General features: G+C 37.6%; 1 protein-coding gene across 1 annotated transcript in view; it reads left to right on the top strand.

Annotated features, from left to right (window-relative positions):
• LOC127574051 (protein disulfide-isomerase TMX3-like) overlaps window positions 1–26,873 on the top strand; it is a 93,725-nt gene that overhangs the window by 53,767 nt on the left and 13,085 nt on the right. Inside the window, 1 exon segment of the mRNA XM_052022654.1 lies at window positions 25,765–25,863. Within this exon segment, the coding sequence (XP_051878614.1) occupies window positions 25,765–25,863 (99 nt within the window).

Below are 26,873 nucleotides of genomic sequence, written 5' to 3'. Positions count from 1 at the left end.
CCTTCCCTTCTGAGCCTCAGAGCCAATCACAGTGCTACCAGCCTGGCTGCTGCTGCCTTGCCCAGATAGGTCATCCCCCTCAGCAGTATCCAAAGGGGTATACGTTGCTGAGAGGATTGGCCATAGGGGGACCCTGCACTGACTTCTTTTATCCCCCTTCCTCTCTCGGTGCTCACCCATCCACTACCTGAATCCTGCACTTTAGGTGTAACCACCTGCTCAAAAGCCCTGTCTGTGATTCACTCAGCCTCCCTGATGTTCCTCAGTTCATCCAACTCCAGCTCCTTAATCTGGTCTTCCAGGAGCTGAAGGCTGCAGTTCCTGCACGTGTCATCAGGGAGACCATCCATCTACAGGAGGAGCATGCCATTGCCATCTCTGCCATCCTGCCTACACTATTAAGGGAATCTAAGACCAAAGCAGCAATCATAAAAGGACAAACTTGCCCTCCTTGCCTGTTCTTTTGCCTCAGCCTCTCCTTGTTGAAGCCTCGTGAGTCAAAGCCTCTAAATTCCCACTTTTACTCTAGACCGCTCCAATGATAGCTAGTCCAACAATGGCCACTCTGCTGGACCCTACCTCCGTTCTATGGTTTAAAAACTCCAAGCAAATGGAAAGAAAATCTCACTGGGTCAGGTGACTCTCCGCTCTCTTCCTACTGCTGCAGCTTCCCGCCCCGTGCACTGGCTTCTGCTGGGGGAAAATACTCCAAGCAAATGGAGATAGAAAAAAATGAGTGAGGTGACTCCGCTCTTTTCCTGCTGCTGCTGCTGCTTCCCGCAGTTAAATTCCTAATCTCTAAATAGATGCAAACTTAGCCCAGAATTCACTAATAAATGCCGTAAGTTCCAACCAAAACTACTGGTATTTACTAATTTAAAATCTAGAAGTCTTGTCCTTCCTTGTATACATAGTCACACACAGTCTATTACTTTGAACTCGTTTCCATTAAGTACTGGGCGATGAGCTATTGGGGATGGTACAAGACCTGCAACTCCTTTGACTTCAATGGGGATTGTAGGGCTCCAGGGAAGAAATTCAGGAGAAGGCAAGTTTCATTTTATTTTGCTGATTGTATTTGTTCATTTTTCGGTAATTTATAAATTCAGAAGTGTTTTTTAAAAAAAACACGAGTCGAACTGTTGTCCATGTTTGGGCCAACACTATAATGAGGCCTGCAGCTGAATGGTCCTGACAAAACCCAAATTATGCATCACCGAGGGGGAATATTGGTGAGTAAGCATCACTTTGCAGATTGAGAGCTTGTTAGCTTATTGAATTTGTCCTGCTTTTTGTGAGCAATACAAACTGGATCAATGTTCAACATTCTCCAGCACAGCAATTGAGATGTTGTTGGGTGTTATAACTTTCTTTGCATCCAGTCCTCTCAGCCATTGTTGAATTCAGGTGGTGTAAATATTAGCTTCTGTGTTGGTGGAAACTTCAGTAGGAGGAGGAGATGCATTATCATTTTTGCACGTCTGCCTGAAGATGGTTGAAAACAATCCATCCTGGGCATCTTCTAAGCTCTGCCATCATTGAGGGTGAGCTCGATGTTGGAGGTGCTTCCTTCTGCAAATTATTTATTTGGGCACCATTAAAGATGACTGTTTGTGGCAGGGCTGCTGATTAAATTAATCTTCTGGTTGTGGAATTTAGTTCTCTTTGCTATTGTATGCTATTTTTAGTATTTGGTGTACAATTAGTGTTTATAGTTTCATCAGTTGGTGCTTCATTTTTAGCTGATGCTGCCTGCACACGTGATCTTTTCCAACCATTAGATCAGGCTTAGTCTTTTGGCTTAGTGGTGGTGTCATTGGTTTGCTGAGTCATGACATTACAGTTTATGATGTAATTTAAGTTTGCTTTAATGATGCTTTGTGTAAAGATGGAACTTTGTATCTGCAAGAACCTGGGGCAGTCTTGCCTATCAGAGTCACCGTGGATAGATGTATCTGCGACATCGGTAAGAATGTGGTTTGGTATGGTTATGTTTCATGTTAGCGTTCTCGCCATCTGCTGAAAACCTAGCCTGGTAACAATGTTTTACTAGTTTCAACCACCTCAGTCATTGCTACCAAGCCACTCTAAGTAATAAACTCTGTCTGCTATCTGCCACACCAGTATACATATTATGCCCTTGGGATGTCTCATTGTTTTAGTCTTTCAAATAATTCTGATCATTCAGTTTAAAAACTGCAGCTCTTCAATTCTTCTCTGACCCTGTGATTACTTGCTGAATATTATAGTTTAATCTCTAATGGGATTCCAAATGTATTTTTCCCCAAATCATTTTCTGTTCTCATGACAATCTCTTCCAATGCTTGAAGTTGGTCTTATGATATTGTCTCCATACATAGTGATTTATTGATTAGAACGTAGTATAATTCTCTAAGCAGGGCCTAACCAATATTCTGTTTTATTTGTTCAGTGATCCTACTTTTCAGTGGTTTAACATATTGAGTGCCGAGTCCAAATCCACATCGCAACTATAAATGTTGGCTGTTTATGAAATATATCTTACACTTATTTTACTTTTGTGTGCAGTATTTCATACCTGTTTTCTTTCATCCAGCTCAGCTTGCATGTTCGTGATCATTTCTTCAGGTTTTACAGCCCCACTTATTTTGAAATTAGAAGTATAATCTGCATGTGCTAAACTTCTGAATCTTAATTATTAATTCAAAATGAATAATCCATGAATCACTTGCCTAAAAAAAAGACAACCATTTATGTCATTGCTATTCAAGGTATTACTGTGAGCAACTTGCTGCCATGTTTCCAGCTTTACAAACAGTGGCTATAATTCAAAAGTATTTTGCTAGTTGTGAAGCATTTTGGGATCTCAATAAGTTGTAAAGGCAGGTTCATTGGAACCAAGTTATCTTCCAGTTTAGTTTTTTTCAGATTATATTTGTCAGAGATTAATTATTTAAATGTGATTACCACCCTTATTGGCCCACATTCTAATGAAAGGCTATGCGGCAATATTAAATGCTGTTCATCAAGCTCTGATTTTAAAAGTTCATAGCTTATCTCTTTTACATGTTACTGTTTCACACTACATTTCTGTTGGTATTAAAGATGCAATTAAATTTGGCAAGCTTTCTCCAGGTTCTCTAAAGCTTGATATAATCTCGTGAATTTTTATCCACTTAAAGGCATTCAAAACAGTGTGTTTCCTCTGTGTTCACAGGCAAATTTTAACTAGTTGTTCCTTTTTAGATTTCATATTTTTGTATAGCTTTGAGTGTGGTGTATGTTGAGAATTACAATCTGCTAAACTTTCCCGTTGCAACAAAATGCTAAATTTAAAAATACGCTTGAACAATTGGTTTGAAAGCCTTGCTGTGTCAAATCATCAAACTAACTCACCCTACTATTTCAAAAACCGGCTGTGGATTAATTGACTATTCATACGAAGATCCAAATACATCAGGGATTTGGTCAGTTTGAAAGAAAGCTGCAGTGTATATTGCTCTGCTGTAGATGGCATGAATGCAGTTTAACAAGCATCCACCCTCAAAAGTTTCTGTTTGTTTGACATTCTGACTCATACTTGGAGATTGGGAGGGTGTTTTCTGGCAAACAATTTAGAAGACCCAGGCCAGACCTAACCTCTGTTTTAATGTTTCTGTTTCTATACCTGTCTCAATGCAAATGTGCCAGTTTATTTTCTCTGCTGTAATGCCTTCAACTTGGAAAAATGTTTTGCAGGCCTAATCAACACAGTGGCACAGATTTTTTTTTTAAGAGGGGGAAAGTTGACAAGAATCTTATGGGGAGTGCAGTACAGAGACAGTGATTGTTAGGAAGGAATTTTCAGCATGCAGGCTTGGTAACTGTAAACATAAGCTGCAATGGACGGTTAAAAGGTGTTGGCCTCTTGTGTACCTGAGTCAAAGTAATAGACTTTGATTTGGCATTGCCAGGTAATTCTTAGGGTAGGGGTTGGGGAAAAGATAGGACCAGGTCATGTATTAGGTGAATATTGGCCCAGAATTTGCAGTCAGTAGTAAAGCATCTCAAATCTGGCCTTGGGAGCTGTCCGTAAAAATAAATAAATAGATAAATAAATAATATGGCAATCATCCCCTTTTCCAGTGCTTGTTGCCAACAGGTAATTTCTATACATGGCTCCCTTTGTCTATGATGTCAACAAACTGGCAGCCAACCACATTAAAAAATAATCTCAGAGAACATCATACATAAAAGTGGAAGAAGCAAAATTAGAGAAGCATGTAACAAGTATATAGTATTGCATCCTGTATGGACTGGGCAAACCAAATTAATGATGCATCATGGAGTACAAGTTCAAAGGAGACATTCAAGATATCTTTCTAGACCACTGTTTTAAGGAACCATCTTGGAAATGGGCTATTTTATTGAGTATTGTGCACTCAGACAGCGTTAGTTAAAAATACTAAAATAAAGGACCTTCTGATGATCATTATAGACTTGCATTTTAAGTTTTAGAGTAACATAACCTTTTATTAACTATTTTTGAGAAAAAAAGATGACTGTAAGTCAGGATATCAAAATTTAACTGGATCATTTATATAAACACAAGCTTGAGACAATTTATAATTCTTGAAATCCTATTACTTTATTGAAAATAAAATAACAATCTTATAACAATTTAAGTTGAATTTTCCAGTATATTTTAAACACTTTTTGTAATATTAATATCAAAATACTATCACATTCCAAATTGGGGAACATGAGCAACAGATTACAAGAAAGGTCGCAGTGGGCTTCCTTGTGGCAAGAGGTTATAATTGCAGAGGAGGAGTAGGAGGAATTGACCACAGTAGAGTCCGTCCATTTTACTGAAGAGATTTTCTGAAGCACTGACTTCAATCTGAGTGTTTTATTTTTCCTTGTCGGGATCAGTAGTTTCAGTTGCTTTGTCATTCAGACACATTCTCTTGAGGCATTCTTTGATATTTTTGGGACCCACCAACATGAAGTATGGCTGCTTCTTGAAGAGGTTGTACTTGTACCCATGGTTTGACACATTTTCTAGCATTTGTTTTATAATTTCACTCTTGTAGACTTCAATGAGATCTAATGACTTGTGTGAGGTTTGAAAGTCGACAGCAAGATTGATGTTGTTGCTAACCACAGTCACACCCTGTTGAATGCCGTGGGGTAGATTGTACTGCACCTTTTTTAAGATGTTGATTATAGCTTTATCTTGGCAGGACACTTCTAAAGTCACTCTTTGCTTGGTGGCATTGTATCTGATAGATGCTGAGAATGGACTGGTGCACAGATTCCAGCTGCAAAAATGAGAATTGTTTTAAAAGCATAGGTATTTGAAGGTAATTGAAATTACTTGACCCTGTTTCAAAGTTAGTTAGGTATACTGTTCTCAAATTATTTTTAATTAGTTTAGAGCTTGTTAGAAATATCTAATAGCACCTACATTGATGATTTTACATACATTAGTGTAAAGAATTTTTTAATCTATGTACGGAAAATGTTAACACCAAAGCAGTCTTTTAAGCCTGACTAACCCAAAAAGTGAGATAATTTCCAATAGTTGTATAAAGGGGATTTGATCAAGCATTTGCATTGGCAGGTGGTGATGGGTTCTGAAATTGTCCAATATCATCTGTTATGTTTGTCATTGAATACATTTGTTCTATTTTCTCTTTATTCCTATCCAGTACTAGGGAATAAATATGTAATATTTTCCAATTTATGCTTGGATTGAGATTGAGAGTAGATACAATAAATATGAAATAGAAAAATGCTAGTATTACTCAGCTGGAGTAGGCCAATGACTTGCATCAGAACTAGGAAAAGTTAGAAATCAAACCTATTTTAAGTTGCAAAGAAGAATAAAGGGAATGTTTCTAATAGGATGGGAAACTGAAAGACCTGAAACAAATGGTGTTGGTACCAGTTAAGAGAGAGTGGTGAAGGCTTCCTAATTGTAACTGAACTATTTGGAGGAAACACAAATGGAAATATATGTATGAAGCTGGAGAAGGAAAAAAAGTGATGGAACTGACATATAATGACTGCAGTTATTGGAAATAAAAGAATTAGTAACATTCAAGCAGCATCTATAGAGAAGGGGAAAATGAGTAAGTGTTATGGATAGATAGCCTTTCATCAGAACTGGCCGTTTCTGATACAGATTAGAACGAATCATTATCCAAGGTTGTTAAATTCAATGTAAAGTCCTGAAGGCTGTAACATCCCTAATCAGAAGAGTCTAGGAGATGATCCTCAAGCGTGCATTGAGCTTTGGATGCCAAAGATAGCTGGCAGTGGTATAGAGTGTTCAAAGGACAGGTAACAGGAAGCTAAGGGTCGCCCTTGTAGACTAAACAAATATTTGCATTTGGTTTCTCTAATGCCAGCATTATCTTCAAACTGTCATCAACATCAGCTCTCTAACACTTTCTCATCCCTTTTCTAGTTCATTGCTTCCCAGATGGTCACTGACCTTGTTTCCTCTGGAGATCTTCCATCCACAGCCTTTTGGTCTCCTGACCAAGCACAACCCACTTCCACCTCCTCCCCAAGATACAAAAGTAAAATTATCCTGATGTCCTTTGTTTCAATCTACTTTTGTTTTCTAGAATTTATTTTTTCATACCTTGACTCTTTCTCCCCTTGTTCAGTCTCTTCCCACTTGCATCTGTGACACTTCTGATGCCCTCTACCGTTCTTAATAATTTCTAGTGTCCTGGAGCCAATGGGTTCACTTTTGCCATGGTTGGCCAATCCTGCTACACCTACACCATGATAGCCTGAGGACTCTTTGTTACTTTCTCAAACAAGAATGTAATCAATATTCCATCACCAACTTCCTTTGCCTGACTGAACTGAACTCATTCTTACATTAAACAACTTCTTGAACTCCACACATTTCCTTCAAACCGAAGGTGCATCTATGGGAACATGCACGTGTCAAAGCTGTGCCTTTTCCTTCATGTAATATGTGGAACAGACCTTGTTTCAATTTCTTCTTGTCTTTTTTTCCAGTACATTGACTGTATTGATTACCCTTCCTGCTCACATACCAAACTCAAAAGTTCCATCACTTTTGCACCCTGGAATCACCTTCACATGACCTTTATTGGCTTCTTTATAAATTAAAATGAGATAGAGATAATCTCAAGGTAATCTCAGGCTCGTGGGTAATATTCCTTGCAAGCCCATAGTCTCCTGCAGCTACCTTGACCGCACCTCACCCCTCGCACTGTTTCTTGTAAGGAATTCATTGCATTTTTAAAGTTTCTTCAGCACTATTGTATTGGTACTGATGACACTACCTTCTGCACCAGTGCTTCTGAGATGCCGTCTTTTTCCTTGACCATGACTCCTCTACTATAATTGACGGAGCTCTCAACTGCATTTATTCCCACATTTCTTCTCTCAATTCCTCATTTTTGTCTTCCACTCTTCACATTCAGTGGATCATTTTGCATAATTTCTGCTACCGCCAGAAGTATCTTCCCCTCCCCTTTCAGCATTCCAAAGAGACAGTTTCTACCATGGCATCCAGGCTCACTCATGGCATTTTCACATGCAGCTTTGGAAGTTGCAGTACCTGCCCTCTTGCCTGCCTGCCACCTGAGGTCTCAAACACTCCTTGCAGTGTAGTGTACTGCATTCAATGCTCACGATGTTGTCTTTTCTTCACTGGAGCAATCCAACTCAAATTGGGTGACTTCTTTGCAGAACCCCTCTGTTGTTTCCATAAGAATCTCAATCTTTGGCCCCTTAAATTGTTTCAACGTATTCCAATATTAGCTCGAGGAATAGGATCTCATCTTCTAACCAGTTACAGAGTCTTTTGGGGCTAAGCACAATGCAACAAACTCATAACTCAGTCTTCCAGTTTGGATCAGAACAGGTCAGTTCTGACAAGTCATCTACCTACAACTTTAACTCAGCTTTTCTCTCTTCATTGATACTGGGTATTTCAAGTATTCTCCTCTTATTTTAGATTTGCTTCAAAAGCATTGTGTGTGTCTCAAAGTTCGGTGGTTTTTGTTCTCTCCTTGTCCTCCCTGATCTCATTCTGTTATTTGCATCCACGCACATCAGCTGCAATTAACAAGCATTCACCACCCTATCTCAGTTAGCACCAACACCTTCTGTGTCACGCAGGCTCTCTTGGTCTCCGCCCTATCCTTTGTCTTCTATCAATACTCTGCCCTCTAAAGCCATCAGAACTATGAAAAAGTATTGATCTTTTTGGATGCTGTCTGACCTGTTGAGTATTTCCAGCATTTTCTATGTTTCAGATACAGGCAGCTGAATTAAGGGGAGGTTGCATTCCTCAAACATTCTGTATCTCAATTTTCTGTAATGCAGTCACATCATATGCGCATGTGTCAAGAAATGCAAGTTGAATAAAAATACATTTATTTATTCAATTTGTACAGATAAATTTTGTAAGAATGAATTTTTGTTCCGTATCCCAGATTTTTTGGTAGTGATTCGTGAATTACATAAGAGCGTATTTCTGTTACCCGAACTGCCATATCACATGGGTCACCTGTACAAAATTGGTCAAGCGAGAAATTTAAATGTCTTAAAAGCTTCCGTAGATATGTGAACAGGAGATTAGTGAAAGTTAATTAAGGTCCCTTAGTGTGACACATGAGAAACTATATTAAGCAATAAAGAAAAGACTCAAAAGCCTCCCACAACTAATAAGAAACCACTGATCTAACAAAACAATTCCCTATCCAAGAGGGTTACAGAGACTCAGTTACTGATTATATTCATGACAGATCAATAGATTTTTAGATATTAAGGAAATAGAGCAATGTGGGGTTAGTGCAAGAAGTGGTGCCAAGTTAAAAGATCACCATAGATCTTATTGAATGGCAGAGCAAGCACAAGGGCCAAAGGAGTTGCTCGGATTTTTATGTCCTTGTGTAAACAAAGTAACCACTAATAAGTTGACACTGTCAATGCACAATTAAACATTTTGGTCTTAAGGACCTAAGTTACAATAGAAGATCGTACTGAAAAGCAAAACTTACCATGGAAAAAGCAGGAGGATTTCAAGCAACATTTCTTCACTACAGCAGAGCTATCACTATTTCAGGTGTATTAGAGCTTCTCTTTTTTAATACTCTTGAGAGTCTGGGGAAAGTCCAATTTCATCAGCTGGGTTTCATTTCATTACAAATGGAAAGTGAAAATCATGAGTTATTCACAGCAGTGACCAGTGTTCAAATGTTTTGAAATTTATGCTCAGAAAGAAAACATAATACATAGGATGAATTGTTAAATCTATATACTTAAAAAAAATAATTCCCAGGTAATTTGCATTTGATTTTTAAATTTGATTCTAAAATATTTTGTTTATGGGTTTATATAAATTAGGGTCATGTGTTTTTACGGGGCTTATTCTTAAGTGGTTTTACACCAAACTTAACTTCCCATGTATGTGTGGAGGACCTGCTCTATTCTGCTGCCCCCCTTTCCTTTTCATTTATGTTCTGAATTTAAAATTGGCAGTAATCCAGGGCTAGGATCACAAGACAAAAGAGCAGAAGTACGCCATTCAGCCCATCGAGTCTGCTCTGCCACTTCACATGAGCTAAACTATTCTCCCATCTAGCCTCATTTCCCAGCCTTTTCCCCATATCCCTTGATACCCAGACTAATTAGATACCTATCAATCTCCTCCTTAAACACCCCCAATGATCGGGCCTCCACAGCTGTATGTGGCAACAAATGCCATAAATCCACGACCCTCTGACTAAAAAAATTTCTCCTCATCTCTGTTCTAAGCGGGTACTCTCTCTAATTCTAAGACTGTGCCCCCTTGTCCTGGACTCACCCACCAAGGGAAACAACTTAGCCACATCTAGTCTGTCCAGTCCTTTCAACATATAAAATGTTTCTGAGGTCCCCTCTCATTCTTCTGTACTCCAGTGAATACAGTCCAAGAGCTTCCTGTGTAAAGAGCTTTCCTTTTCTAATTATTGTTCTATGCTACAATATCTTCAAGTAAGAGGAAGTTGGAAATCTATTTCATGCCCAGGTACTTAACCTCTGCCTTACTCTGGTAGCGTAGTGGTTAGTGTAACTCTGTTACAGCGCCAGTGACCCGGGTTCAATTCCAGCCACTGTCAGTAAGGAGTTTGTATATTCTCCCATGTCCTGCATTGGTTTCCTCCGGGTGCTCCGATTTCCTCCCACATTCCAAAGACTGAAGGGTTAGGAAGTTTGGGCATGCTTTGTTGGTGCCGGAAACGTGGCAACACTAGTGGGCTGTCCCCAGACCATTCCATGCAAAAGATGCATATCACTGTGTTTTGATGTACATGTAACTAATAAAGATATCTTGCAATTTATTGGTTGTTATATAAAGACTTTCTTTTTCTTAACATCAACAGCTTTTTCATTCTATTTGAGATGGAGGGAGGTTCCAATCCAAATATGGGGTGATTGCAAAATAATGACGTAAAAATGCCAGAGAAGATGGTGTTAGTCATACTTCATACTGTGTATGCTGAAGTACTTGTTTACGCTTGGTTACCCTGCTTTAGGGCTGCTTTTGGCTTTTATTCAAAGGATGCCATTCCACTAGACTTGAATTCCTATAAATGATTTTCTGTTTGCAGCTCATCTGTCACCAAATATTCCTGATAACATATAACACAAATACTCTGCAAAACAAAATTCAGTCAAAGTAATCCTAAATCATTATTGTAAAGATGCTAAGGTTATTGATCTCAGTTCATTAACGTAGTAAAGTTCAAGAAATTGGATTTTAAATTTTTCACAGTAATGTCTCATTTGCATAAAATACTTTTCAATGTCACTAATTATTAATTACTGGTTTGGCATCATGATTCAGAACCAGGTTTTACCACATGAATTAAACTGAATAATTTCCTTGGTTTTTCCATAGAGCTGCGGTCCTGTTTTATTAATTGCAGAGGGTTTCAGTGAAATTCTGAAACTGAGGAGAGTAAGAGCGATGGGGGTTCAAGGGAAAGGAAACATGTGACTGCTAAGAAGATCTCCCTTGTCAGAGACGCCATACCTGTTAATGTGATGAATATACATTGAAATTCCTGAGAAAATATGAGGCCCTTCGAACTATCAAAGATGATGGTTTTACATCATTGCCTGGACTGAAATCTGTCTTGCATTGCAGAAGTTTAAAAAATGGTGTTCATATAATTACCCTTTCTAAATTTTAAATGCATGACTTACTTCAGTTTCAAGAATGAGTATTGAGCTAATCCCATTCATTGGAATGGCTTATTTAATAGAACTCATCCTATTAATGATAGGAAGCAATGGCATTCTTAAAATAATTGAATGCAAAAAATAGAGGTCAATATGAAAATATATTGGGCTTCTGGAAATCAAATAAGTATGTTTGAATGCACATGGTGACCCCTTCCTCAGTGGTGATCCTGTTGAGATGAAGTAGGATATCAGAAGAAGAGGCAAAAGCTAGTGCCAAACCCAGTTACCAGTTCATTAACACACCCTGGATTTCCTTCCCCTTGTAACTCAACTGGCCATCTGCTTGCTATTTGTATGAGGGCTGGGAGCACGGATCAATTACCCTATGGTATGTTCTGGTTTGTTGTACTTTGCAATACCAGCATGTGTATAGTGATGTAGGTCAGTAAGTACTAGAGTGGGCTTGGATGTTGCCTCCTTTCCCTCCAAATCCAGACCTTGACATTGCTGTAGCTTCACTGGATTCTGCAGCCATGTATCGGCATACACCTGCTTGATGCAAGGAATCCTGTGGAAATTATCTGTTATTTTTTGTTTTGTTTTTTGTTCAGTTGTTTTTTGGAAGAAGCAGGTTGGAGTAGAGATGGGTGGAAATCCCCTGCAAATATTCCATCCAAATACTGCCCATGGTTTGAATACAATTTAATTTACCTCAAAATTGGATTGAGTTGATTACTTATTTGAAGTAGAATTTGTATTTTGTTTAATATCGGAATGATGTTTTTAAGATGTGTACTTTTCTGTTATGTTCTCCATTAACATCAGGTGTTCAACCTTAAACCAAAATAGCCTTATTCTTTATCATGGAATTCCAATCTTTGTATACAATAGAAAAAGACTAAAAGCGCTCACAGTTGAATTAGTATCTGTTCTCTTCAAGGAAGAGCATAGGAGTTCTATCAGGACTTGGCCTGCATCAAATTAGAAAGAAGAATGTGAATCCCATGTGCCTTCATTTAATACTATAATACCACTTTGTTCTACTTCCCTTGTATTTGATTTGACTTTTCTTTAAGTCTCCAGGCTATGTCAGAAAGGATTTAATTGTCCATTTAAAGGTATCACAAAATCTTTTTTTTTACATCAGTGTGCTATCATACTTCAAAATGGTGGTTGGAAAATGAGGGGAATATTTGAAAGTAATCATTATCAAAACATATATTGGCAACTTGTTAAATGCTGCCTTCTCACTAATTCCTAATTTAAATATTTAGCCTTCAAAATCCTAACTCCAGTTTCTGCTGGGTCTTATTCTGAGCCTTCAGTGTTGTCATTATTAGTTTATTGACTTGACACAGGTTTAATGAATATTTTATGAGGATAGGAAGAGGAGAAATGCCAGATTGTTTCCTTTCTCAAACATTTACAGTTTCTTTTTCCCTCTCGTCTTTTCATTAGAGCAAATAATATTCATTAAAATGTATAACATTTACATCCTCTTTCTTAGCCCATCAATGAGAGATCCCAAGCAGTACCTTTATTTGGTTAAATTCTCATTGATATCATTGCATATTTGCAGGCTATTACATTTATCACCTATTTATGTAAATGTTGCTTTGATTTATTTGTTTCATTTGTTCATCTATATCCATAGTACATAATTGCTCCCTGATTAATCCATTTCAATTTATATATTGATAGTTTTTCACATTTTTAAGTTAATAGTTTTGTGTTTATGATAGGATGAGCAGTAAAATAAAATCTTGTTCTTGCATTCAATGACTTCAACTTTACTTGCTTCTTCCTGAATTTCAAGCATCTGCAGTATTTTTCCTCTTTTAGAATACAAAAGATCATTTAAGGACAGTTGTCATGTGATATTCTAATACATATTTATGGAAACTGGCTGATTTTATGTTCTTCCAAAGATATTGTCTTTCAGCTATTGTCTTCGCTCTGTTTCACTTGACAGCCTGTGCTGTTTGTGTTCTAGTCCTAGAATGCCCCCTGTTGAACATCTGGTTGTTACACTGGTTGAGGACAAAAAGAAGTGTGTGCTTATTTTCAAGGCATGGTCTATCAAGATGTAACATTCAGCAGTAATCAGCACCTCCATTTTTTTTTTATTTCTCTTTTGATACAAAGTTCAAAGAATTGCATACAATTTAGAGCACTGAATGAAGAGAGCCAATGTGAAATCCGTGGAAGAATCCAGAGAAACTTGTGGTGAATGCCTTTGGATGTGGGGCTCAGCATGTTTATGTACTGAAGTTGACTGGGTCACCATTTGATGGTAATGTTCCTCTCAAGTATCTCCTTACAAAATGATGATACTATCACAGTTTTATAGATTTTATTAAAAGGGACAGCAAGACATTTTGGTCATGAAATTTCATGTTTAGTAAATATGTTCAAAAGGTGTAGGGAATATGACTTGGGTGGGGCAATAGCACAACTAGTAAAGCAACTGCCTCACAGCTCCAGCAACCCTGTTCAATCCTGGCCTCTGGTGCTGTCTGTGTAGAGTTTGCATGTTCTCCCTGTGACTGCACGTGTTTCCTGAGTGTTCCAGTTTCCTCTGACATGCCAAAGCCATTGGTGTTGGTTGATTAATTCGCCACTGTAAATTACCCCTAATGTGCAAGTGAGTCATGGAATCTGGGGCGAATTATGAGAATGTGGGAGATTAAAATGGGATTTTATTGTTTTATTGGAGAATAAGATGGGATGGTCCTCACCACCTCAGTATGACTATATAAAAAAAAATTTGTAGTAGATGGAGCAGATGTGTTACCACAAGGAGTAGTTGAGGTGAATAATACAGGAACATTTGAAATAAAGTTAGAGGTAGAGAAATAATAGGATTTACTGATAGTTGAATGAGAAAAAATTAAGTTGTGACATCAGTAGGCAGCACACAAGGCTCAGGTGAAACATTTACACTGGCACAGACCATTTAGGCTAAATAGACTTTTTATGTGAACTTTGTGCCTTGTGCTTTGGGGAACTATCATTGTATTAAGCATTTGAATCATGGAGTCATAGAGCAATACAGCATGGATACAGGCCCTTCAGCCCAACTAGTCCATGCCAACCATGTTGCCCACCTAACTCATCCCAATTTCCTGCATTCAGCCTTTCTGCATCCAAGCCCCACCCTCTATGTACCTATCTAAGTGCTTCTTAAATGATACTATTGTACCTGCCTCAACCATTTCCTCTGGCAGCTCATTCCATACACTCACCACCCTCTGCATGAAAGAGTTGCCCCTCAGGTCTCTCTTAAATCTTTAACCCCTCACCCTTAACCCATGCCCCCTAGTTTTGGATTCCCCTACCCTGGGGAAAAGACTGTTACCATATCTATGCTTCTCAATTAAGGAATAACATGTTTCTGTGTTGTAGATTTTATGCAATGCAGTTTTAAAGAGAACAGAAGAATCTGATGATGTAATCGTGGAAATATTTAAAGGTGGCAGGACAAGTAGAGAAGGATGCTAAAGTAAAAAGTTCTGCATGTTTTTTTTATAGAGGCATGGAGTGCAAATTCATACATTTTGGATAAGCATTTATAAAATGCTCATTATGCTTCTGCTGCTGTTATTGTATTTAGTTCTGGCACAGTACTTCAGAATGGTTATCAAGACCTCAGAGCGTATACCAAAGTAATCAGTTTGAAAGATACTAGAGATGACGAATTTGTTATGTGGGGAAGCTAAGGTTCTTAAAGGAGGGAAGATTGAGAAGGATTGATAGAGATTTTCAAAACTGAATTGTTTTGATACAGTAAACAGTACAGGCAACCCCCAAGTCACAGTCGTTCGGGTTGCAGAAATTTGCCCTTACAGAATTCATAAATCACTACCCAAAAATCTGAAATACAAGAAAAAAATTCACTCCTATGGAATTTATGTGGGAAAATAAATGTGAAAGAAACAACAAATGTTGTCTATTTTTATTTAAGTCTCATTTTTTTTGATGCATGGGCAGATAATGTGCCTTTTAGCATGGTAGATTCATTTTTCTGTTTTACTTTTTCCCCATAGTTTTCCATATTACCCTTGAGATATCTGAAATGGGGACGAGGAGTTTAAGTGCAAGATGTAAACTAAAACAACCACAAAGAATTTCACTGCACATAAAACTTGATATTTTACAAAGGTTTGATGCTGAAGAAATTTGTTGTGAGTTATATTGTTAAACTACCTTGCCTATATTTGATATGCATTTAAAGGTATATGTGTCCATTCTGACTGAAGGCCAGAATGTGAGTATAGACACAAGCCTGCCACCTCTGGTTTGTTTTTTGCTCCAAATTACCGCATCTGCAGTTGCTTTTGTCTCCAAATGCAGCCACTGACCACTTAAGAGATGTGCAGTCTCTTGCACCATGAACCAGTAGCTGCAGTCGATCGTTACTGTTGAAAGAAAAACATTCCGTAGGACTCATTTCCACTTATAACATGGGGTTCAATGGGAAATATGGTTTCACGTTACAGAAAATCAAGTTACAAATGGTTTACTAGGAATGCAACCCCTCTGTCATGTGGGGGCTTGCCCATATTGATTTTATAATCCTGGAACACCTGGCCAATGTCCTATACCTTTATTTCCACTTCTATCTTCTGTTACCACATCCCTGACTTGAACTTGTTACATTGCTTCTGTATTAACTTCAAAGGGGTCTTCTGTTTTATGTATGTCCTCTGTTGTGTGAGTCTGGGGAAATGACATTTCGTTCTTCCATATGTTTTTATAGCATATGGGTGAATGACAATAAAGTAACTTGATACTTGTTTGTGAAGGGCTTTTCTTAGATTCCCTGAATTGATGTTTGTGATGAAGTATGTAAGTTCTGCTTCACAGTTCTCTTTGCCAGTCTGTCTAAAGTTCAGAGTTCCAGATTGGACTAGTGTACAAGGGGCACCAATAGATGTTGTACCACCAGAAGCTGCTTTTGTGCATAATCACATAATTGAATGTGATTTTTATAATAGTTATGATTAAATAAATGTACTTGATTATATGTTGAATTTATTGTGAAATAACATTTGAATAAAATGACTAAAATGATTTTAATGAGCTTCTCCATTAAGGGGGAAATGTTAAACCTTTACTCCAACATAATATGAATAAATTATTCCCCTTTCCACCTCCCCACCCACCACCCCTCCTCCCCCAACCTGCACTGGAGATGTTGCCTTTTTTCAATAGTCACTTGCCATTTTCTCCTTGACTTTGTCCAAGTTTGTCTCTCTTCAGTTTTGTAATTTCATCCAGCTCTGCATTTTCTTTTTCTCCTACTGCATCAAAGTTCCTCAGAATAAGATCCCAGCAGTCAAGGTTGGCAAACTATTACGCCACAAGGGACAAAGCTGACTGATCCTGGTGCAAAGTGAACTTGCACACTTCCCCTGGGGTTCAATAAATTATTCCCCTTCCACCTCCACAAAAAAAGAGGAGGAAAGGAAGAGTGATTTATGTAGTGCCCTTCACATCCTTGGGATATCACAAAATACTCCACAATGAATGAAGTAAAGTCTTTAATGGCTATTACATTCAGCAAACTTGTAAGATCCCACATTCACTGCAATAAATGTCTTGTTAATCTTATTTTGTTGTTTTTGTTGGTTGGGGACTAATTACAAAGTGGGAATATATATTCAAGTGCTATAACCAATGTCATCAAAAAGTTTATATTTTATAAATAGGGTCACAGAATTGAAGACTAAAGAAATATGCAAAATATTGTTAATTTGTTTGGGGATTGTGTGCAGTTTTCTGCCTGCCACCCTTATTTGAAAGAAAAAGGGAATTAAAGCCATCTCAGATGGAGAAGTGAATTTGGGGTGAGACAAGACATTCAAGTCAGTGCAATTAAAGCAAAGAGCAGGTTGTCATGCCAAGCATTATTACTGGTAGTATTTTAACATTATTACCATGATTTCATGCTGACTTATCCTGAGGAATAGAGTCCACATTGGCAAGGGAAAAGAAGTATGGACTTCTTTTTAAAGGTTTGTTGGGGAGATCTAGAGTTTTTTGTAGGACTTTCCCAAGATATAGCAATGTTATGGCAAGGGAAATAGAATATTTTCATTTTGACATGTGCCATTCACACAGCCATACTTGTATTGCATCACCTCTACATACCATACTACACCAACCACTTCTAACACTCTTTATCCCTTTTCCACAACTCGTCTGTATTCCATTTATACTCCATGATGCAGTACTTACACCATTGTTAGCAGTTTCACCCTTGCATAGAATCAAAGAAGATATCATGTTTGTGCTATTTCTGTCTGAAATCATATAAGCATAATCTTTCTCCTTAACAATTGTGATGGTGTGAGGACCCCAAATTTCTTTGTTTGGCCCTTTTGTTTTCTATAATTGTTTACTAACAGCCATTAAGAAAATTGGAACATGGGAGCCACCATTCACACATTTCTCTGAACAGATATCTGTTGTTAATACATTTAAATAAAAATAAACGTATCTGAAATAAGGCTTTGGCAATTGAAGCTATGTTTTCTTTCAAAGTCTCTTAGAAAAAGCAGAGTCTGTCAAACTCCACGTGACAAATGCACTCTATACCTCTGCTGCTCATATTCAGGGAAGGTCTGCACATGCTCAGACTTAGCATACAATTGAGATATCTCAAAATTGTGAAGTGAAAATAGCCAGCCAAAGTCTGAGAGCGGAAATAACCTGTAATCTGAAGTAAAGACTAATAAAGGCATTAAAAGACACACATGGCAATTATGGTAAATTTAATCATGTAATTAGGAAACATGCAATTAAAGCAGGGTGATAAAGAAGTAAAACAAATGGCTTCCAATCTACCTTTGCAGTAAAGGACACAAAGAAAGTAACATTAATTGTAGGAGCCAAGACTCTTATGAGAAAGAGGAACTCAAAACAATTGACATTAATTTCTCCAGTATTGGTTCATTTTTAATGTAATGAAAAGCTGACTCATCCATTTGAACCTAGTGTCCAACATACTAGTGAGTTAAGAGGTGGTGGTAGATATAATAGGTGCATTGGTTTTGACGTTTCAGAGTTCTCTAGATTCTAGAATAGACTTTCTGGTTGAAAAGTAGCAAATGCAAACCAACTGAAAGGAGAGTTAAACAAAATGGGGAATAATAGGCCAGTTTGCCTGACATCAGGAGTAAGTGAAACAAAAGTAATGCTGAAATGAACACTGAAAATATTCAACTAGTCAGGCAGTTTCTGTGGAGACTAAAACAGAAGTAACGTTTTGGGTCAATGATCCTCCTTTGGAACCTTTTCAGCAGGGGTGAGCAAATGCTAGGTTTTAAGATTAAGGATGTACTAACAGATTACTTGGAAAATCACAATATGATTAGACAGCAGTGTTTTATGAAAAAAGAAATGATGCTTAAGAAATCTGTCTAGCATTTGAGGATATTTAAACTGACAAAGGTAAAAAGAAATGAGTGACATGTATGACCATTGGAAAGCTGCAGAGGTCCTTGGTTATTTACAATTCGTACCAAATGAATGAGGGATATAGTGGAATAAATCCAAGTATTCTCACAAAATAATGTCAGTTGGAAAAGTAAACCATGAGGCAGATGTTATCAGGCCACCAGTTCAGTGTGAAGTTTTCAGAGGGATGTGAGGGGTCCTGGTATAAAAGGTTTGCCAAGTTGACCTGCAAGTATAGGAAGCAATAAGGAAGTTAAAGGATATGATAGACTTTACTGCAGGAGGACTAGAAGAATTACATTAGATTTTGGTGAGATTATATCTTGAGTATTGTCTATAATTTTCACTTTCTTATTTAAAGAAGGATATACTGAAAGGGGTTGATTGGAAGTCATTGATCTCTGGGATGTGAGACAGTATGTGGAGTAAGTTTACATTCATAAAAGAATGAGAAATAATCTAATTGAAATGTATTGGTTTGAAGGGTTTAATAAGGAAGCTATTGAGAGGATGGTCCTGTGATTTGAGAGCCAAGAACTGGGGTGTCATGGTTTTGGGATAAGAAATTGGCCATTTGTGACCAAGATGTGGAAAACCTATGCACCCGCATGGTTGTGAATTTTTGTGGATGTTTAGTTACTTTGTCTTCGTGACTAATAAGATCTTTGACTTTAAGGCAATATAGGGATTTAATGAGGTCAGGAAACTCGAGTTGATGCACATGTTCAATGGTGACCTTATTGAATGTAAGAGCAAGATGGAAGGTTTACTAACTCCAGACATCCCTACTATATATATATAACAAAACGACTGCCTGGATTAAACTCCACGCTACCTTTAAACAACACTGTAGATTATATTTATCAGTTGTGAAAGCAGAGGCGCTTAATGTAGCTAACGTTCAGTGGCCTCTCATGTAGCTTACAGTAAGTACCACACAGCATCTGTGATAAGAGAAGAAATTCTTACAACTCCCTTCTTGTTTAGTGTTGGGTGCATCCAAGGGTGGAGCAAAGTAGGGTTACAATTGTTAGGAGAAGTTGATTAGGGGGATGAGACATTTCTCTCCTTCCCCCCCCCCCCCCCAAAAAAAATGTTCTGTTGATCCTTGACTTGAGTAATTTGCCACGTAGGTAGTCATGTAAACAGTCCTGGTAAATACCCACAAGGAATCCGTTTTAGAGTACAGCAGAGATGAGCAGATGATTTCTTTGCATAAAACAAGCATTGCTACTTGGTCAATAGAACGGCCTTGTCTTTCAGTAGCTGCTTGACATCCCCATCCCACGTTGTTCTGGAAGGCAGTTGATAACCTCTTAACGTTGCATCCAACATGAGTCCAATTACAAAGGGTGTCCAGTAGTCACAGTTTTGCAATGAAGATGATCGACGCAAGACTTTCAGTACAAATTGGATGCTGTCGTTTGTGTTTGAAAGTGTAGCTTGGATTTGTTTTATTTGCGTATTATCAAAATATGATTTTTCTGACCAATATTGTAGCAGCGTGTGATTGCAGCAAGTTACCTGGACAACAAACATGGAACCTTCCACATCGTCTTCATGTACTATAATAGAAAGGTGGTCTGTGTTGTGTGATTGAGCCATGAAGTGAACTGGTGGAAATACCTGTAGCTTAAAAGAGTAAAACATCAGTGTTTAGAATTGTCTGGCCAGCAAAATGTGGATTCAAATAGAATCATTTCCAGATTACAGTCATAGTCGACCAAAAAGCTAGTATCCATTAAACCTTATGTTGCATAGATGTGCTTGTTACAAATTCTTTCTAGAAATAGCATATTCATGGGTTAGGCTTTACTGCAGGAAATCATTTCATGTTGTAGGCTGTTGGTTAGACTTGGCCACAAAGTTGATGGAAGTGTGAGCTGCTGATTGTGCATTAAAAGGGAAGGGGTGTGTCATTACCGTTTATCATGTTACCTAAAGGATACTTGTGCTTGTAATGCATGAAGCATCCTTAACCCCAATTTTATTTTAATAGCAAAATCTGGCTCGGCAATGGAGGCAGCACGTAGAAATAAATGAAACTGTATCCTTTCAGAATTAAGGATAAATAACCCTGCCTAAATTTAAAGGAAAGAGGAAAACACAAAATGCAAAGAAAATATTCTTAATTTGTAAGGTCGTACTTTCATTGGTTTGTTTATAAATGACAGGATTTTAATTACAGGTTGTAATTTGATGGCTGACACTAGGTTGTCTAAGTTCAGCAAGTGAAATTTCAAAATGCATTTAAAATTCATTTAATGCAATTATTTTAAATTGACAGCAACTCATTTTTAAGATTTAAATTAAAGCTTTTTATCTTAGAGCTGTTTATCATTTGACTGTGGTTCTTTTCAATGCTTGCTTTTATCACTAGAGGAATTAGAGCTCTTTTCTATCTCAGATTTCAGCCTCTGCTGTTTTTTTAAATTTTTAATTTGTATGCTTGTAGCATGGCTTTTGACTTCCACTAGAAATGAAGCCAAGAATCCCATTATTCTTTTGGACTTACTTGAACATTTTATTAATATGTAAATGGACTTCAAGTTGCTTTGGTCCTCCACAGTTTACAGCTTTTTGTCATTTGGAAAATGTTCTTTTTAGGTATAGATATAGAGTTCTCAGTTTGAAGTAATTTTTGACATTATTAATTTGGTCAATTCTGCAATGACATAAACTTCTTTCAGCATAAAATGGGATTACCAGAAAAGATTGCATTCACATGAACCTACAATTCTGTAATTATACACACCTGTGAGTGTTAATCCCCAGTGCTGTCTTCGTTTATGGTGGAATGAATACATAGTAGATGGTTCACTTATAGACTTAGACAAAGCTGTAGCTTACTCTCTAGCCACCTTCTCGGATTGAACCATACTGTTTACAACATAAGTTCTTTTTGAATCCTGCTGACTTTTTGGCATTATATCCTCTCAATCACCAATAGCATTTATTCATATGTAGTCTCCTGCCTTAGTCCATCTGCTCCAGAAATGCTCTTCCATGTCATCCATGCCCTTGTCATTGTCAGACGTGTATTTCCAGTCTCGCCCTGCTCACCCTGCTGCCACTTAACTCTGCAAACCTCAGCTTATTCAGATATTTGCGGCTGGTGTCCTGTCCTCCGCCGAGTCCCACTTGGTTGTCCCTACTGACCTTTGATGGCTTCCAATTGTGGAAAATTTTAAATTTAACAGTCACATATCTGCACCCAATCCTCTTTCCCCCTTCACATACACTTTGAATTCTCAAAAAAGCATAACCAACCCTCCACCCCTACTTTATAAAATTTCTGATCAAATATAGGAATCGAGAGATCATTAATCCAACAATATTTCCCTCCTGCCCAGTGGAGGAGAGTCTGGCTGTTCTTGCAGCTTTAACATTTTAAAATTTTGTATCCATTTTGAATCAACTTTCCATTATCCCCCGTCTTTCAGAAATGTTCATTTCTTACATCATGCCAGCAACTCGCAGCCTTCCTATATGAGCTTTAACTGTAGGGAACATCACAACACAATTGATCCTGTCTTTATTCCATATTCACATGTCTGTAATAGCAATTTTCTTCGTGTTTTTCCCTAGCATTTTTCTTTCCACCAATCTCCATAACCAAAGGCAGTTCAGTCAGTAGTAACACCTCTGCTACCAGCCTGGTTAATGTATTTAGCATGGATCAGGCATTTGACTACAAAATCCTTAAATCAGACCCACTGCCTTAATGAGCTGAACCTTTTGGGGACTTTTTAGTCTTCCCATAAAATATTTGAAGTAATATTTTTAAAAAGTTAATTGTGGAAATACCTACCTGATTAAATCTGACTGCCGAAACACTGGTACTTTTTTTTATCCCAACTTCACTAATTGGGAGTTGACTCAACCAGACTGTTTTATTTTAGTACGTTGGCTGTCTTCATACTCAAATGAGGTGAGTAAAAGCTCCACTTCCTTTTTAATTATATGCGTGCAGTGACCAATGAGGTTCATTTGTGACGTGGGCAGAGTTCCATAAAATGGAAAGAAATGTTTCTATTGGCTCTATTATTCTACGTATGCTCCAATATGTAAAGTATCACGAGCTGTGCAAATTCAAATTTGCAAAACCTAACAGATGATGTGGTTTTTGAATAGCCAAGTGTTAAGAGGTGCCTTTTTGTTATTGAACAGTTGGAAGGCCTGTTTTGTATATGTCATGACCAAGATAAACTGGTAAAGTTTGAGTTTATCTTTTGGATAATAGGAACAGGAGCACGTCATTCAGTTTTGTTGTCATTCTGTGACCTGGGTTGACCTTCACCCTAACTCTACTTGCTGACTTTTACTTTATAATTTTCTCAATATTTTTGGCTAGCAATAATCTGTTGCTTTAATTTAAATATTAATTGAGCTCATCCACTGCTTTGTTTATGCTAGAGTTCTATTCTTTTGCCACCCTTGGTGTGTATAAATATTTATTTCTTTGTTGATTGCCTAGTTCTAATTTTAAAGTTCTATCCCCTTATCCTAGACTCCCCTACAAAGCCAAAAACTTTTCTTTACCTTGTCCATTCCTGTCGACCTTCAAACTTTGTTCCAAGTACTAGTTTGTGTAATTGTTTTTCCTCATAATCTTGCCTTTATTGTGTTAGTAGCATTCTGATGAATATGTTGTTCAGTGTGTTACGAACTGGGTTACTATTGGTGAATGTCCCTTTAAGATAGAGCATAGTGGTGTGTGTGTGTGTTAGCGTGGTGATGACAACAGAAGATAAAGGACGTAATGACGTTTTCGGAGCAGTCAGTCTGAAGGAGAGAGAGAGAGAGAGAGAGAGACACCAGCGACTAGTTTCTCTATCGATGGATGAGAAACAGTAACTGTGCCTGTCACTACAATCCACATATGGATTTTTGGAGTAATCCAGTGAAGTCCACTTTGTCATTAACCTGCAGAGGGAAACAGGTATTTGTGTGGATGGCCACGTCTCGGATGCTTTTTGTGGTGGCAGATACTTTGGAGCAAAGCAGTGGAGTTCACTTTGTTGTTGACCTGTAGAAGGAAACAGGTATTTGTGTGGACGGCCATGATTCGAGAGCCTTTCAGGATGAGGCAGATGCGGTGGAGTGGTCACTGCTGAGTAGACACTGATGTGTCGTTTGGGTTCCAAAGTGGAACATTTGGATTTCATAATATCTCTATTTTCTCTCTACATCTACGTTTTGTCTTCAGTCAACGGTGGTTGTTGAAGAAGCCTTTGATCACGTTTCACCTTATAGCTTGCTGAACTGAACTTTAAAAACTATTCCTGGACTTGGAGTTTGGGAATTTGCCATGCACACACTACGAGTTTAGTTTTTGGGGTTAATGTTTAAGGTTTAACATTTTTACTTCTAACATTCTAACATTTTTACTTTTATTTTTCTTATTATCATAAGTAGCTATTAATAAAGTAGTTTTTAACACTGAATCATGACTCGGTGTGTTTCTTTTGTTGCTGGTTCGTAACAAGTGTCCAAGCTCAGTATGTCTTTTCTGAGCTGACAGTACAGTACTCCAGATGTCTGGTCAAAACTTTTTGACTTTGGCAGAGCATATAATTACCTTTTGTATTCTTGGTCTATAGTTATAATGATGAGCATTCCATTTAGATTATTGTTTGCTAAAGAACACAAACCTATATATAGTACCCAATGGTATATATAGTGGAGAGCCATTCTAATTTCTCACTTGGAACAGTGACAAAAAAATTCCCTTGCAGGCTGTAAAACAAGCTTGTATTTTTCCTAATTAATTAAATGAGTAGTTCCAAGCTGCCTGAACCACAGAAGGGAAGAAAACTTAAGACACAAATTCAAAAATTGTTCAGTTATTTTTGCATCTGCACAATTATCAGAAGAAAATGTACAGGTCCTGTTTAAATGTAAAATTATGGATGAAATATGGAACATATAATGAGCAGGAGAACCAGGCAAATGGAGAATATTCCATTACTAGTGATGTGCCTTGCAGATGATGGAAAGGCTTTGGGATGCCAGGTGGTTAGTCACTAACTACTGCATAGCCAGCCCCTGACCTGCTAACGAAGCCATACTATTTATATGGTGTGTTCAGTTGAGTTTCTGCTCAGTGGTGACCCACATGATGTTGATAGTGGGGAGAAGTTGATGATGGTAAAGCTATTGATTGAGTGAAGGTTAGGTGATTAGATTCTCCCTTATTGAAGGTGGTCATTATTTGGCACTTTCATTGGAATAAATGTTACTTTTCATTAATCAGCCCATGCTTGGATGTTGTCTTGGTCTTGCTGGACCTGATCCATTTTCCTTGGCATCCAAGGAGAAAAAAAATCAAGCTAATATCCTCGTCCTGTTTGCAGTCTATTTAAACTGATAGACTGACAGTTAGTCATGCTCTATTTTATGCATTCTATCACCTTACCAAAGAACATATTTATTAAATGAGGGTCTAGGTGGTGTATTTGACAATGGAGTATTACAATTGAACCAAATGCATTCAATACCCCAGCATCCATTGCCTAACATTTGGATACTTGGAGCACTGATTATATTTTTCTTTCTCTTGTGCCTGAGCAGCTGAAGCTGAAGAATTATTCTAGCTGAGATCAGCATGGATTTCAAACAGAACCGGGATCTTCTCTGTCTTAAACCTAGTAGCGAGTGTACCTGCCAACTGGGCAATCAGGGACTCGAGTACAATTTTTTTTTCAAGGAAATGGCTTCTAAAGAATTAAAGCCGTTGAATTTGGTTATGGGCAAAGACACAGACTTCCCAAATATTGAGAAAATATTTCTTAGGGTGTTAAAATAAGTAAATTAGAGTCTGTGATAAAGAGCATTGTGTGTCATCTGTGGAAGGCTAATGGACCTTTTCCATTGCAATTTTCTAATGTCCCACCTGTTCACCTAAACCTTCACGTTCTGCCCTCATCTCGTCACCAAACAGGGCAACCAAGAATTGGGAATAAGGTAGCATTTTTGTACAGAGACTGAATATATTTGATTAAGGAAATGATATTTAGCCTTTTCTCAATTTTAGTTTTGTTGTAATTGTGATGAGTTGCAAATTAAGTTCATTGGCACAATTGACCATACCATTTTAATTTTTCTATGCCTCAGAATATGAAGATGGAGATCTGTCTTCGTGGGTGAATAAAGAAAGATTCTTGGGATATCTTTACATTGATGGTTTCACTTTGTATGAACTTGCAGAGACAGGTATTCTCCCAGTTCATTTATTTGTATTGGACTTTTTGTAGTAAACTATGTTAGAAATTATTTGTAATTTGAAATTCTTCTGAATAAAATTGCAATATTTATATTTGATTTGCTGCTAGGTTTATATTTGTGAACCTCGTACTATAATTTTCTGACACCTGGAAGGTGAGGTACAAGTCACATAGAAACTGACAGCTGGACAAACAAGGAAAACATTAGACCATTAATTTAAGTGGTTCACCATGGTTGAAAATGCCATGTGCTTTGAGGACACCAAATATGTAGCAGGAAGCAAGTTCTTTAACAACCCTGAATTTTAAGCTCATCTTCTGCGGGGAAATGCCACACAGGTGCCGTGAGAAGTTCAGTTGAGGTGGGGAAGGTTCAATACCTCTCTTGTTCATCTCCTAATTGCTTAAATTAGTAGTTTCAAGTTGCCTTCACATTAGAAGGGAAGCAAGCTAACAGCTCAAAACATAAGAATTAATGAAATATTTTCTTTAAACAGGTTATATTTAATGGTGGTGTGTGATTTTTAAATATCCACTTTGGCACAGTTTTGTTCTTGAGTGGCTGGAAATCAAGAGTTTGTAGTATGGGCATTGTAATACACCCATTAATACCTAGTTCAAGATTTAAAGTTACTGTAACCTCAAATTTATAGGATGAATGATCTGTAAGATTCTGTTTTGTCTATCCCATGACTTGCTTTTTGCAGAGTTGCAAATATTTTCAAAGTAGAAATGGATTGACCAACATTGGTCCAGTTAATTGTATTTTTAATTTTTATATACAGCTTTTTTTAATTGACTAGTAGTGGCCTAAATTTGCAGTTAAATGGGCTTTATAAATCATAGGACCTTTCTGAAGACTCAGAAGTAATAGAAAATGGTCAAGGGAAAAAGTAATGGTTAAGCAGTGGTTATAAACAAAACAAGGAAAAAAAGTGATGGCTTCAAATATGGAGGGAGAAGGCAGGCTTACATTGGAAAGGAAATTTGGGGTATCAG

The sequence above is a fragment of the Pristis pectinata genome, chromosome 9, assembly GCF_009764475.1.
Source record: "Pristis pectinata isolate sPriPec2 chromosome 9, sPriPec2.1.pri, whole genome shotgun sequence".
NCBI lineage: Eukaryota > Metazoa > Chordata > Chondrichthyes > Rhinopristiformes > Pristidae > Pristis > Pristis pectinata.
Note: the sequence above shows the minus strand (reverse complement) of the source record. Positions and strands in the feature narration are given on the sequence as shown.